The sequence below is a fragment of the Lepus europaeus genome, chromosome 1, assembly GCF_033115175.1.
Source record: "Lepus europaeus isolate LE1 chromosome 1, mLepTim1.pri, whole genome shotgun sequence".
NCBI lineage: Eukaryota > Metazoa > Chordata > Mammalia > Lagomorpha > Leporidae > Lepus > Lepus europaeus.
In genome coordinates, this window is record NC_084827.1 from 58,688,945 (window position 1) to 58,705,025 (window position 16,081).

Sequence of the window (16,081 nt, forward strand, 5' to 3'; positions counted from 1 at the left end):
AAGGGGCACAATTGGGTTGGGCTGAAGTCAAGAGCCATGGACTCGAACTGAGTCTTCCACATGGGTGGCAGAGACCCGACAACTTGAGTCGGCACCTGCTGCCTTTCAGGATGTGCATTAACAAGAAGCTGGAATAAGGAGTGGAGCCAAGACTGGAATATAGGCACTCCAATATGGAAAGCAGCTATGACAGGTGGCATCTCTACTACTACGCCTAATACTTACCCCAGATATTTAAAGATAGTATATTTTATCATGTATGTTAGTAGAAGAATAGAAAGGGATTGCACATTCAAAAAAGAAGAAATGCAAAAATGAGAGAAAAACACACTTATAATCATATGTTGAAAATTCTAATCCAAAATGTCACATTGTTACTTTCTAGAACTGTAGATGGAGTAAAATAGTTGATTTTCTGTGAAGAGTATCATTAAGGAGGATTTTTTTTTCTTTTTATTTGATGATGCCACCACTCTGTCATCTATTTGGAAAAATTACTAATATGAATAGTTTATGATCCGTTCTGGAAAACAAAACATGGCTGTGAAATGCTCATTTTTGTACTTGCAGGAAACAATTAAAGATGTAGACTGAAATTGCTATTATATCAGTTATCTTGATCTCTACAAATATACCACAGCTAAATTGTCTGTGAAGTTTCATTATTTGAGCAATTGCAGAAATTGTATGGGAGATAGAACTCAAAATCAATATCAAGATGAAGATTTTGCATGCATAATGTATACAAAATATTATAAGTTTTCTTAAAAATGTCATGAGGTTTTGATTTTGATTTTATTTTACTTATTTGAAAAGCAGAGAGAAACACAGCCTGACAAAGATCTCATATCTGCTGATTTACTTCTCAGATGTTTACAAAAGCAAGCATGGGCCAGCATGAAGCCAGGAGCCAAGACCTAAATCCGGGTTTCTCACATAGATGGCATGACACTAAGTACTGAAGCTGCCGCCTAGGGTATGCATTAGCAGGAAGCTGGAATCAAGAGTAGAACCAGGACTGGAACCTGGGTGCTTCGATCTGGGGTGCAGCTTCCTAAACATTGTCTTATCCACTGCAGCAAATGCTTGGCTCTTGGTTTCTATTTTAATTTTCCTACTTATCACTAAGTTCATGGATTACCCAGCTGAGGAAAGCTCTCACTCAGATCTAAATCAGTAAGATGTATTATCCCCTCTTCTGTCAGTTTTGTAGTTTGATTAGAGTTTTTACTTTGGGTCAACAGCATTTAATAAATAAAGATGATTATTTTTCCTATTTTTAAAAGGATAATTTTTATTATAGAATAAATATAATACCTTTATTTTAAAATATAATATAATATAATATCTTTTTTTAAAATACTCAAATATTTAAAACAATTTTAAATTAAAAAGTACAGGCCGGTGCCGTGGCTCAATAGGCTAATCCTCCGCCTTGCGGCGCCGGCACACCAGGTTCTAGTCCCGGTCGGGGCACCCATCCTGTCCCGGTTGCCCCTCTTCCAGGCCAGCTCTCTGCTGTGGCCAGGGAGTACAGTGGAGGATGGCCCGAGTGCTTGGGCCCTGCACCCCATGGGAGACCAGGATAAGCACCTGGCTCCTGCCATCCAAACAGCGCGGTGCGCCGGCCGCAGCGCGCCTACCGCGGTGGCCATTGGAGGGTGAACCAACGGCAAAAAGGAAAACCTTTCTCTCTGTCTCTCTCTCTACTGTCCACTCTGCCTGTCAAAAAGAAAAAGAAAAAAAAAATAAAAAAATAAAAAAATAAATTAAAAAGTACAAGCTCCTACCTGATTACCGCTTTGAATAGTCTTAATTTTGCTTTACATGTGAACTTTTGCTCTGAGACATACCAGTTGCAGTGTGTAAGATATTATATGTATAAATCATTCCAGACATCCCATACTGACAAACTTGTGCTTGTTCAGTTGTTACTAAATGTGAAATAAAATTAGGCATATTATTTTGCAACTTGCTTTTTTAAAATAAAATAAACGTTAGAGGGGGCCAGCACCATGGCTCACTTGGTTATTCCTCCACCTGCGGCGCTGGCATCCCATATGGGCGCCGGGTTCTAGTCCCAGCTGCTCCTCTTCCAGTCCAGCTCTGTGCTGTGGCCGGGGAAGACAGTGGAGGATGGCCCAAGTGCTTGGGCCCTGCACCCGCACGGGAGACCAGGAGAAAGTACCTGGCTCCTGGCTTCGGATCAGCGCAGCGCTGGCTGTAGCGGCCATTAGTGGAGTGAACCAATGGAAGGAAGACCTTTGTCTCTGTCTCTCTCTCTCTCTCACTGTCTATAACTCTGTCAAATTAAAAAAACAAAAAAGACACAAAAGAAGCCCACATGAATTGGGTTTAAAATAAAATAAAATAAAATAAACCTTAGAGATTTTTTTCCCTTGGCATCCTTACATAAATCAGAAATGAATGCACTTGTCAATTTTAATGGCTACATAGAATTCCATAGTATGTTTGAGTCACTGCTTGTTTAACTATTCCTTTATACTGAATATTTGATTTGTACATGACTTTTCACTATTAGATACAATATTTCTAAGAAAATTTTTGAATCTGATTTATACTTTTTTCCATTTTTCTATTTATTTTTAATAGAGAAGAGTCATCTTTCAATATGTCTTATTGTTTGCTCCATTTGTTTGAAAGGACTACAGAGAAAGGAGAGAGAGAGAAAAAAAGAGAGAGAGAGAGATCTATCATCCACTGTTTGATTCCACAAATGCCCCCCACAGCTAGGGCTGAGCCAGACTGAAATCAGGAGCCGGGAACCCAGCCTGGGCCTCTCATGTGGATGAAAGGGACCCAAGTACTTGAGCCATCAACTGACGCCTTCCAGGGTGCATATTAGCAGGAAGTTGGAGTAGGGAGGAGATCCTGGGCTGGAACCCAGGCACTCTGATTTGGGTTGCAGGTGTCCAAAGCAGCATTTTAGCCATTAGATCAAATGCCATCCCTCAGTTTTCTATTATTTCTATAGACTGGAATCTCAATTTAAAATTGTTGGATTTTGCACTTTCTACTTTTGCTAAATGTGGTCAAACTCCTGAAGGGCCATGGAATTGGCTATCCTGCCCTTATTGGCTATAATTCTTGGATTGGCGATCTTACCCCTGTGGGTTGAAATAAACCTGAGCCCTAAGAGGTGGCTTTATCTCTGGGATGTCCACAACTCACAAGATTCAGAACACAGTCACACAGGGAGAGGTTTATGACCATCTCTTTTCACTCCTAGCTTGGCAGAACCTTTAGCTCAGTGTGACTGCAGGGGACAGCCAAGACAGAATGGGAAGCTTGGGGTGCTGCGATCTGCTCCCTGCTCCAGTCACTTCTACCCTACTTGTTGCTACTGCTTCTGTCCATGGCAATGCAGTAGACTAACTGCAAATGAATCTCATCGTCTGCATTTTGCTGAAAGGGTAGAGTCTTTACTGTGCAGAAGAAGAGGAAATCATCCTGAGCGCATCTGCCTTGTGGGTATTCTGTGTAAGTGTCACAAGCTAATGCCTGGGATAAGCTTAGAACACACACAATTGCAGCTATTTCTGCTGGTAGCACCATCATTTTCTGAATGCAAAAGCTAATGAATCTCCAAGTAACATTTTATTATGTAATGGTTTGCTGGATCCTGGAATTGTCACGTATTAACTGCAGAGTCTAAATCATTTTGCTTCTTTGAGCTTCAGGTTCCTGTTTATTATAAAAAGGAGAATATCTCTCAGGAGTGCTGGCTGAGTTAGCAATAATTTGTGTATCTAGCAGAGTGGTTTGTAGTTCTCAAACATTTATGTCAATATTTTTCTTATTTTCCCTATTTTCCTAATAGCTTAAGTAAACTATGAGAGGCAATATTGATTTATAGATGTTAAACCAATGTCAGAGAAAATGATACACATATGCAATAAAAGAAATGATGTAACAGAAGTAATAGCATGTCAGCACAATCAGATTTCATTCAACCACCAAATTCTGGGCGATTGAGGGCTCCTCTCTCCCAACTCGGGGAGAAGTTCACGTGTAAAAATCGCCACATGTGCTGAATAGAAATAAACCAAGAGATTGCTTGTAATTGTGTAATTGAAGAGTGTGTGGACTCACAGAACCTTTGTCAAGGTGACCCAACTGGGTCTCAGAGCATGCTGGGCTGGAAGATGATTGCCAGTTAGTAAACTGAAACCTAATCAATTACACTGCACCTTGCGTGGAGCAGGCCTGTGTGAATGGAATGGGGATGGTCAGCCTGGGAGTGACCAAGGGCAGCTCAAGGATGCAGAGCCTGGTGTTGTCATTTCAGCCCTGTCTGGGAAGATGTGAACTGGACACGAGAAGCCCCAGATTTTGCTGTGATCTCTGTATGGGAACCATGGAAGGACATGGGATTATAGGCAAATGTTTTGGGAACTGAATCCAAGTTCGAACTCTGGTCTATCCAGTTGCCAGTGATACACACTGCAATGGTTTGAAACTTGTCAGAACCTCAGTTTCCTGTCCTTTAGGTGATTATTATAGTATCGTCATGGAGTTGTTCTCAGGATTAATCGAGATTGTGTGGGAAACCATATGTTAAATACCAGTGGCCAAAAGAAAAACGAGGCAGTTCCCACACTCATTGCCATGGATGTGAGCCTTCACCTGTCCCCCGGACCCATCACTACATCCCAGAATGAGTAGTTCTAAACTCTAGCAGTGCTTTTGACTTAAGAATAATTTTCTTTTAGAAAGGGTTTTCCTTTGTCAAAAGCAACAGCAATTTTAAATAGCATTATGTTGTGTGCTCTGCTCTGTCAAATAAATTGAAATCTGGTCTTTACTTTCAAGAGATAGAGACCCTTAAAAGGTTTTAAACAGTGCAATTTGAATAATGGTTTACATTCTGTAAATCTCCTTCTGGGAATAGTAAGAAGAATGGAAGGAGAAAGAAAATAGCGTGATTGAAGAAGGGAGCTAGTTTTAGAATCCATCCCCAAGGTCTAGAAGGAAACTAAAGAGACTGGGAAGATGAGGGTAAAGCACAGGTGAAATTGGTGGAAGAGCTTAATCCAGAATAAGTGAGGAAGTAAGAAAGTGGGGAGAGACAGATGTCTGTGGTGTCAGCAATGGGTGTCCAGTCATTCACGCAGGTGAGGAGCACAGACAGGTACCCAGAGGAAAGGTACCCCAGGTGAAGGATGAGTAGGGGATGTTTGTTCATGTGTTTGAAGTGCCCATTGATATGTAAGGGACATGGATAGTCGGCAGTTGGATGAATATGTGAGCAGACAGTAAAAAGTTTAATAGAATTGGGGCCGGTGCCATGGCTCACTAGGTTAATCCTCTGCCTGTGGCGCCGGCATTCCATATGGGCACCAGGTTCTAGTCCTAGTTGCCCTTCTTCCAGTGCAGCTCTCTGCAGTGGCCCGGGAGGGCAGTGGATGGATGCCCGAGTGCTTGGGCCCCTGCACCCGCATGGGAGACCAGGAGGAAGTATTGGCTCCCGGCTTCGGATCGGTGCAGCACCGGCTGTGACAGCCATTTGGGGACTGAACCAATGGAAGGAAGACCTTTCTCTCTGTCTCTCTCTCCCACTGTCTATAACTCTACCTGTCAAATAAAAAAAAAAGTTTAATAGAATTGAAAGACAAACTTACTTTGATGCAGGAACTTTTTTTTCCCTTTTTTGTTAATTCTTTAACTAATCAATTACTTTTTAAGGAATGCAAATTTTATAAGTACAACTTTGGGAATGTAGTGATTTTTTCCCACCATACCTGTCCTCCCACCCCACCTCCTCTTCCTTCCCCCCTTCCAAGTCCCACTCTCCATTAAGATTCATTTTCAATTAACTTTGTACACAGCAGACCATCTCTGTACTAAGTAAAAATTTCAACAATCGCACACACACACAAACACACATACACAAAGAAAACTGTTTGAGAACTAGTTTTACAGTTAACACTCATAATACAACTCATTGAAGACAGAGGTCATACATGGGAAGTAAGTGCACAGTGACTCCTGTTGTTAATTTAATAATTAGTGCTCTTATGTATGACATCAGTGACCACCTGAGGCTCTTGACATGAGCTACATAGGCTATGGAAGCCTTTTGAATCCACAAACTCTTCAGTATTTAAACAAGGCCATAAGCAAAGTGGAAGTTCTCTCATCCTTTTAGAGAAAAGTACATCCTTCTTTGATGGCCACTTCTTTGCAGGGACATTTTAAATCCATACATATGAAGACCTTAAAGAAGTTCAAGGAAATTGTGTATTATGAAAAAATTGGGAATGAATTTCCAAATTTTTTGTACCAACAGAAACAGCAATTAACTACATTTTCCAAGAAAATGTTTGAAGTACCCTAGCGTATCAGGAGACAAATGTGTGTGTGTGTATGTGTGTGTGTAACAAGAAAGAGAGTGACACTGCCAGTTACTGCAACCAAGTGAAGTAAGTTAGGAGCAGACCTATTCCATGAAAAGTAGCAATTTCATTGGGAAAGAAAAAGGAAAGGATGGATTTTGGTAGATTGAGGAGGAAATGGAGAAGAAGAAGGTGAGATAAAAGAAAGAATACAGATAATTATCTAAGAAAACTTTGGCTCTAGTCAGAGAAGGAGAAAGGACAAAGAGTAGTTAGGTGGGGTTGAGGAAGCCCAAAGAGCCAGGTGAGAGGGAGGAGTTGAATGTACAGAAAAGCAGAGATGTGAACTGAAAGAGGAGTACCCTGAGAAAGCAGGAGATGGGATTAAAAAGGCAGGATAAAGGATTAGCCATGGACTAGACAGGGCCAGTCACAATGGGTAGAGCTGGTCTACCTTTAAAAACAATTATTTACTTATGTAATTGGGAAGAAGAAAGACAAAGACAGAGGCAAAAGCAGAGGCAGACAGATGAAGCTCTCATCTAATAGTTCACTCCCTCGCCTCAGATGCCAGCAACAGCTGGTGCTGGGCCAGGTCATAGCCAAGAATTCAATCCACCAACTACTTGAGTCATCACCTATTGCTTCCCAGGTTACTCTTTAGCAGGAAGCTGGAATTGGGAATGAAATGGGCATTTGAGTCCAGGTACCCTGATATGGAGTGTGGGCCTCACAGCCAATGTCATAACCTCTAGGCTAAAAACCTAACCCAGATAGTCTAACATTTTAGATAGCCTTGCTTACTGCTGATTAATGTGGAGCTTATTATCTGCATACTATCTTCCCATTACCAACGGGGAAACAAAGATTATACACAGTAAAGTCAATATACGAATAAATATCAAAAAGAATCGTATGCAAAAGTAGTCTTTGTACAGAGTTGGAATGAAGAATGTAGCATATTTGGGGACCTGCCTTGAAATTTGATGTGACTATGTGACATAAGTAGAGTTGGAAAACATGAAGTTCATTTGTTCCTGAGAATTAGAACTATGTATTTGGAGTTATTAACAACTGAATGTGTTGAGTCATAAGCATGTGCTATACAATCTAGTAGTTTTGATGTCTAATCTACTTGCTTCTTGAACAAGACTGATCTCAGTCTAGAAAGGTATTATTTATGGCACAGCCAACTATTTTTTAATAACCAGAGCATGGTCAGCCAATTGTGCCTTCAAAAATCTTCTGTGTTAATATATTACATACATTTAAAATGTTGAGGGTGGCTCACTTGGCTAATCCTCTGCCTGCGGCACCAGCACCCCGGTTTCTAGTCCCAGTCGGGGTGCCGGATTCTGTCCCGGTTGCTCCTCTTCCAGTACAGCTCTCTGCAGTGGCCTGGGAGGGCAGTGGAGGATGGCCCGAGTACTTGGGCTCTGCACCCGCATGGGAGACCAGGAGGAGACACCTGGCTCCTGGCTCCGGATCAGCGCAGCGCGCTGGCTGTGGTGGCCATTTGGGGGGTGAACCAACGGAAAGGAAGACCTTTCTCTCTCTCTCTCTGTCTCTCTCTCTCTCTCTCACTGTCTAACTCTGCCTGTCCAAAAAAAAAAGTATTAAAAAAAAGAATTAAAGTGTTGCGGGCTAATTCAATTTCTTAATAGTAAATATACTTTGAGTAAGCCATGGCTATGTTAATATACCAAGAACAATTTTTATTTTCTCATCTCTACTTGTGAAGAGCCCTATGGTTTCAGATTTCTAGAGTATTTACCAAGAAAAAGAAATATAGATTTTGAAATTTTTAGATGCATTCCCCAATTTTATTTTCTTCCTCCTTGAATTTCTTATGCCAAGAACAGAAAACAAGATTCTAGATATGCTTTGGTCATTGTAGTGCACAGCAGGATGGATATTATTGTGATATAGACCTATTTATTTGACCACAGTCAAATCTTTGCATTTGCTTTTGATGTCAGCTAAATGATTCCTTTGCTCATTTTAAGTTTCTTGTCACCTAATCCCCTGGGTCTTTTTGGTATCTGGAAGTCTTTAAGAAGGAAGGAAGAAGGGCAATAATTGCCTCTTAAAGCTAAGAGAATTCTTGGCAAGCTTCAATATAGCAGTTAAGAGCTGAGTTCAGGCATCTTATGGTCATGCCTTCTCTGCAGCCACACGAAGCAGAGGACATTCTATAACCTACACAAGAGTTTGAAGTCACTAAAATTCACACAGTGACTTCAAAGAGACCTGAGATCTTGAGTTCTTTCTATAATTTTCTGGCTTGTCTCCCATTTACATAATGCATTAATTATTACATGTGAATGACTGGAGAAGGGAAGAGTATAAAAAGGAGAAAGAAAAAGCATTGTCTCTCTTAAAGCTTCAAACAAATGACTATTCTAAAGGAAGCTTAAGGAGCATCTGGTAACCAAAGTTGTTGAAGGAAATAAATGCCAGTATGTGACATCTCTCCCCATTTCACACTGAGGATGTAATCAAGAGTCTGCCTTCACTGCGTACTTAGGATTTGATAAAATTCCAAGACTCAGTTAATGAGAAGATAACACACTGACTGAGTCTTTGCCACACCTTTGCTTTGGAGAACATTTTAATTTTTGTCTCAACACACATGCTCTTCGTTTTATGTAAAGATTTTATTCCTAATTGACACATAGTAATTTAATGTATTTATGGAGTACAGTGTGATACTTCAATATATGTTTACAATATGTAAGAATCATGTTAGAGTAATTAACATTTCCATCACCTCAAACATTCATTGTTTCTTTGTATTGGGAACATCCAGAATCCTTTATTCTAGCTATTTTGAGATAGATAACTGTTTTTGATTGGTTGCCCTACTCTGCTCTAGAACATTAAAAGTTATTCTTCCTATGCAGCTGCACTCCTGTACCCATTAACCATCCTCTGCTCATTCCTTCCCCTTTCTTCCTATTAATAATCAATATTCTACCTTTATTTAGCCTCTAATAATCACTATTCTACTCTACTTTTGTCACATGTAAGTGGGAACATGCAGTGATTTTCTCTCTGGGCATTATTTATTTCACTTGGTGTAATATCCTCCAATCTCATCCATGCTACTCAAAGTGACAAGGTTTTTTTCTTTTTTATGGCTGAATATTATTCCATTGTGTATACATGAGCTCATTTCCTTTATCCATTCATGCATCATTGGACTACCCAGGTTGATTCCATATTGTGTCTATTGTGAATAGTGCTTCAGTAAACCTGGAAGTGCAGGTTTCTCTTGGAAACGCTAATTTCCTTTCCTTTGGAAAAATACCCAAGCATGTTTCTTTAGGACTCCATACTTATTTCTTGTACCGTTACAGTCTCAGTCACCGGGAAATTCTGACTGTCCTGATCATTCATTACAACAGAGGATTTCTTTTGTAATTTTCTTTTAAAATATTCTTTGTATTTTCACTTCTATCTCAAATGTTAGCATTTCAGTAACTTCTTATTGAGTCTCTGCTAAGTATGAGTTAGTGCAGTAGCAAATAATATAATACTGACTTGGGGTAAAAGCTATTCACCTTGGCTTGTACAATATTTATTATCAGTACTTAAAAGATAAGGAAATGGGGCAGCACTGTGGCATAGTGGGTAAAGCCACCTCGTGCAGTGCTGGCATCCCATGTGAGAGCTGGTTCGAGACCCGGCTGCTCCACTTCCCATCCAGTTCTCTACTATGGCCTGGGAAAACAGTAGAAGATGGCCCAAGTCCTTGCACCTCTGCACCTACATGGGAGACCCAGAGGAAGCTGGGTCTGGCTTTGGATTGGCGCAACTCCAGCCATTGCAGACAATTGGGAAGTGAACCTTGGATGAAAGACCTCTCTCTTTCTTTCTCTGCCTCTCCTCCCTCTATGTAACTCTGCCCTTCAAATAAATAAATAAATCTCTAAAAAAAGAAAGAATGGAAATGGAGAACCAAGCTCAGGATGCACTGATAGGCTGCATTAGGGTGTGGTTGCAGAGCTGGAAGAAGCTCCTGGCTTCGGATAGGCATGGCTTTGGATTGGCACAGTTTTGGATCAGTCCAACTCTGACCCTTGTGGCCATCTGGGGAGTGAACCAGCTGATGGAAGACCTTTCTCTCTCTCTCTCTCTCTCTCTCTCTCTCTCTTTCTGCCTCTGCTTCTCTGTAACTCTGCCTTTCAACGAAGTTAAATAAATCTTTAAAAAATAAGATAAGGAAACTAAGGCCCAGGGTGGTATCACACAAGTGTGCATACAGTATACATACATATATCTGTACAGGATATGATGCACATGACTTCGATTCATGTCAGTCTGTTCCCAACAGACATGCTTTCCCACCACACAGTCGCCTCTCAACTTTACTGTGCATCATTCCAGAGGAAATCAAGGTCTGCAAAGCATGTGCCTTTGGGCTGAAGAAAGTCAAACATGTAACTATAGACTCCCTGCCTATCAAAGGTTCTTCCCTTGGGGGTGGCGCTGTGCACAAGAGTTAACACCCTGGCCTGCAGTGCTGGCATCCCTTATAGGCGCCGGTTTGAGACCCGGCTGCTCCTCTTCCAATCTAGCTCTCTGCTATGGCCTGGGAAGGCAATAGAAGATGGCCTAGGTCTTTGGGCCCCTGCACCTGCTCCTGGCTCCTGGCTTCAGATTGGCACAAAACTCCGTCCATTGCGGCCATCTGTGGAGTGAATCAGCAGAGGGAAGACCTCTCTCTCTGTCTTTACCTCTCTTTGTAACTCTTTCAAATAAATAAAATAAATCTTAAAAAAAAAAAAGGTTCAGCCAGCGCCATGGCTCAATAGGCTAATCTTCCGCCTGTGGCGCTGACACACCAGGTTCTAGTCCCTGTCGGGGCGCTGGATTCTGTCCCGGTTGCTCCTCTTCCAGTCCAGCTCTCTGCTGTGGCCCGGGAGTGCAGTGGAGGATGGCCCAAGTCTTTGGGCGCTGCACCTGAATGGGAGACCAGGAGAGGCAACTGCCTCCTGGCTTTGAATCAGCATTTTGCGCTGGCCACAGCGTGCCAGCCACTGCGGCCATTGTGGGGTGAACCAACGGAAAAAGGAAGACCTTTCTCTCTGTCTCTCTCTCTCATTGTCCACTCTGCCTGTCCAAAAAAAAAAAAAAAAAAAAAAAAAAGGTTCTTCCCTGATTTACATCATTTTATTATGACTAAACCCTCCCTAACATCTCAAATATTTGGAAATTTTGGAGTAAAATCTGTCACTCGCATGTTGAATCAAATCCAGGCTTCTTCTCAATATCACCCTAGGAGCATGAATGCTATGCAAGTTTCACTGGATGGTTCAGTTGCCTGTCCACTGAACACAGCCCTTATGTGGGTTGCATTGGCCACTGTGTTGATTCCCACCATACTTTCATTCTTTATTTAACTGTGAATTTAAAATTCATTGCCATGATCTAAAAGGTGAAAATGTCTTACATTAAGATTCCATATTCATGAGTGGTTTAGTTATCTCCTATTAATGGTGATCACTGCCTCACTTTAGGCAGGGACATCTACCAGTCTTATTTCCCCCTGTCCCACTGAATGTGTGTTCCAAATTCCTTTTCTTACCAATGCAAAGCTGCTTGAACACATTTCTATTACTTGCCTGGCCTCTATAGACATGTGAGTTTGTATGTGCTTTTGTTGCTTTAAGCAACTTTAGATAGTTACTTTCTTTGTTTAAGTTTTCAGATAAAAACTATTCTTGGCAATGTGCATTCAATCATCAAATTAAATATGATTGTCTTCAGTGTTATTTGGAAGATATTTTTATTCATAGAGTGCTATTTGTATATCCCAACACTTTGGCAGAAAGACATCAAATTGATGTAGACAAGATGCCATAGGGCATAAGGAATGCAGCAGTTAGCATTGACAGACAGACATCAAAGTCTACCACTTTCACCTTGAAAATGAAAATGGAGAGAAATAAAATCCAATAGCATTTCCGAATTTCCCCAGGAGAGAATTTGGGTTTGGCTTTCATTCCACTTTGCCTCTGTTTGAAAAGATATTAGAAATGAGAAATCTCAATTTTTTTTTGTCTATGCACACAGATGTGTTTTTAAAATATGACAAATGCCTTATTCCAGATCTTTTGAGTGAACTTTGAATATAGACACTAATATTACAGATACCGTGTAATGTGTTTCTTTAGATATCTGGTGAATAGACCTGTAGATATATGTGTGTGGGTGAATGTTTTCTTTATTTATAATCAAAATTAATTAATCTGTGCTTTTGCGCAAATCTCATGAGCTGGGTGATACATTTTAAAGCTGAATTTTGCACACATGCTGCATAATATGCAGTGTCCCATACAGAATCACAGGAAGACGCATGAGAAGATGAGTTGACTTGCCTAAGGCCTCAGAGTGGTATGAAAACAAAGAAGGGAAATAAGATAGATGTCACCACTGTCTTTTTTTTTTTTTTTTTTTTTTTTTTTTTAGTATTTGCTGTAGATCAGGGACAATGCTAAGTGACTACATAACTCCATTTCATCCTCTCAATATTCCTCTGAGGTAAATGTTATCTTCATTTCAAAGCAGAGCACAGGGAGCTCTCTTACCCAGGCTATCACCACTAGGGTGGTGGACCTAGGATTCCAGAAGGATTCTGCATGCTTCCAAGGCTCTGTCCTTCAGGAAGTAGGATAGATCCTGGGGATACCAGGAATGTGACTTGTCCCCTGTCCTTCCATGGTGTGACTTCACACAAGTTATCTAGTATCTCTGAGCGTCCAGTTTTCCCATTTTTAAATTAGGGTAATGGCACCCTACATAGAGGAGTGTTGTGTGAGAAAAAAAATACCTACCCCTTTACATATCGGTCTCAAAATCAATATGCCTTCAACACCAGAGTCTTTTCTCTAACTTTTACTTTTGACCACATTGCCTGATTCTTGCCATAGGCCCCAGAACACAATTAAAAAGCAGACAAACACAATGGTTTCAGCTCCATTTTTTTAAGGTTTTATTTATTTTATTTGGTAGACTGAGTTAGGGAGGATGGGGAGAGAAAAACAAAGATTTTCTATCCACTGGTTCACTGCCCCCTCAAAAATGGCTGCAATGGTCGGAACTGGGCCAGATGGAAGCCAGGAGCCAGGAGCTGCTTCCAAGTCTTCCACTTGGGTGCAGGAGCCAAGCACTCGGGGCATTGTCAGCTCTTTCCCTAGCTATATTTTTCTTATGAAAAAGTGACTAGTCAACCCCTTATCTGTGTAATTAACAAAAACAAAGCCAAGATCACTAAAATGAAGAACACAATGAAAGACAACACAGCCCTCACCATGATGACTTGTTTTTTCCTAGAGCTAAAAGGTGATAAGAAGCATCCAAAGTTGATGAAAACCTGTTGGGAGGTGGCTGAAAAACTCCATTGGAGTAATTTTCAAGTGGGATTTGTGATACCTACTTGAGTTAACTATTAAGATAGCCCATCTCTTTATGGTGAAAAAGAGGAGATGTGTGATGTCATGTTAGCACATCATTGAGTAGGTGGAGTGCTCTTAGCCACAAGGAGCCATAGTGATTTTTGTAAACTGTGCTTCTGCACACACATTTAGGAAGGTGCAAAACCCACTTGTTTTTGGAAGCCAGCCATGGGTTTTGTAACGGGCATCCCAGCCTTTCATGCCCATTCATGAGATGAAAGGCTTTGTGTTATCCCTCTCCATGGCTGCCCTCCTGCAACCACCAGAATCTGTTTTTCAAAAAGGGGTCTAAGCAGAGTCCCTAGATTATCCACAATTTGTCCTCTTTTTTTTTCCCTTAATTTATGTTTTGCAGGACAAATGACACTGGCTTTCTCTCCTTCAAAGACCACTTGCCTGTCACTCAGATAGTCATCACTGCTACCAACAGATCAAACTCAGAAGCCGCTTGGAGGATTGGCCCCTTGCGTTGCTATGGTGACCGTGAGTACTATGCTGAAACAAGCTTTCTCTCTGCATTACCTGAGCACAAGATGCTTTCTCTTCCCTTATCCCTTTCCCCTGCATTGGCCCCTAGTCTTGAAAATGGTCCATGTGCCCAACGCATCCCACGCTCCTTGAAAATGATGGCACATGCTGAAGGCTTTTCTCATTTGCAGGACACTTCTGGAATGCCGTCTCATTTTACACAGAAGCCTCTTACCTCCACTTCCCTACCTTCCATGCGGAATTCAGTGCTGACATCTCCTTCTTTTTTAAAACCACGGCTTTATCGGGAGTCTTCCTGGAAAATCTTGGCATTAAAGACTTTATCCGACTTGAATTAAGCTGTAAGTGCGCTCATTTTTGAATGTAATGTAACTGGTCATCAGAACACATCTAACTCTATTACCAACCACTAGTGCATACGTGTACTGTCAATTTAATCTCAGTGGGGGTAGGAAAAACTAGCAGTGATAATTTCATGTTTTTCTAAAGGCTTTACCACTTATTATGTCTTTTCAGTATTTACTGCATCATCCTCTCATCACAATATGTGCATTCCAAAGTGCCCATGGATTCCTGTTACACTGTCTGTTATCTGAGCCACAGTATTTCTTCCCTGCAACTTTAATAAAGTTTATATACCACAAGATTTTCTCATTACATTTTACGTGGAAAGAAGAAATGATTATCAGGATGCATTCTGTTCACAGGTTGAATATACCTTTTGGTTGTGCTGTTTCTTCAAAACTAATTTCCTGTTGTTCCTCACACTACTCGGAGAGTGTGATGACCCAATGAGAAGGGTGATGTTTGTTCTGTGACATCCTCATGAGCAGTGATATATCTGGTGAATCTGATGCTGAGTGTGGTTCTTTTTCTAACATTCATCCATTGCATATGAATTATATTCAATAACAATCATGAAGTCAAACAAAAAATAATATAAATAAGGATGATAAAATTTAATTTTTAAAATTTTTATTTAATAAATATTAATTTCCAAAGTACAGCTTTTAGATTACAGTATTACAGTGGCTTCCCCTCCCCTATAACTTCCCTCCCACTCGCAACCCTCCCATCTCCTGCTCCCTCTCAAATTCCATTCACATCAAGATTCACTTTCAATTATCTTTATATACAGAAGATCAATTTAGTATATATTAAGTAAGGATTTCAGCAGTTTACACCCACACAGAAACACAAAGTGTAAAGTACTCTTTGAGTACTAGTTATAGCATTAATTCACATTGTACGACACATTAAGGACAGAGATCCTACATGGGGAGTAATGTATTACAGCATATTTTATATGTAATACAAATTTACATATAGTATATATGTTTTCCCAGAACAAAAAGTACACTAATTTCTTTTTTTAGATCAATTCTACTTTATATAAAAATGGACAAAAAGCTACATATTGGTATGCTCCAGTGATAATAACATTAAAATTTCTGAAGATTTGTTCTTGATTTTGTCAAAATCAATTTTCTACATGTGGTCATGTTCCAATGAGAGTACAGAGTACAGTCTTAATTTCCCCATCTATCTTTTGTCTTAATGACCAAAGAATACTTTCTATTCATTTTAAATTAGAACAATTTCCACATGAAGTCATGGACATGCAAATAGGAAAGACTTTAAATATAAAGATATGTCTGGTAAAGATTCATAAAAATGCCATTTTATAGTAAATTCCAAAAATGATAAATTGTCCGTGTGCTTGGTCATGATTAGTTCTATAAACTTCCAAATCTCTGCAATTAAAAAAAAATAGTC

The 16,081-nt window shown here is 40.4% G+C and overlaps 1 protein-coding gene across 2 annotated transcripts in view; it reads left to right on the top strand.

Moving 5' to 3' along the window:
* CNTNAP5 (contactin associated protein family member 5) overlaps positions 1-16,081 on the top strand; it is a 967,841-nt gene that overhangs the window by 792,747 nt on the left and 159,013 nt on the right. For both annotated transcript variants that reach the window (XM_062199074.1, XM_062199079.1), the window contains exons 15-16: positions 14,172-14,299; positions 14,476-14,646. In XM_062199074.1, the coding sequence (XP_062055058.1) occupies positions 14,172-14,299; positions 14,476-14,646 (299 nt within the window). The remainder of the gene's footprint in view (positions 1-14,171; positions 14,300-14,475; positions 14,647-16,081) is intronic.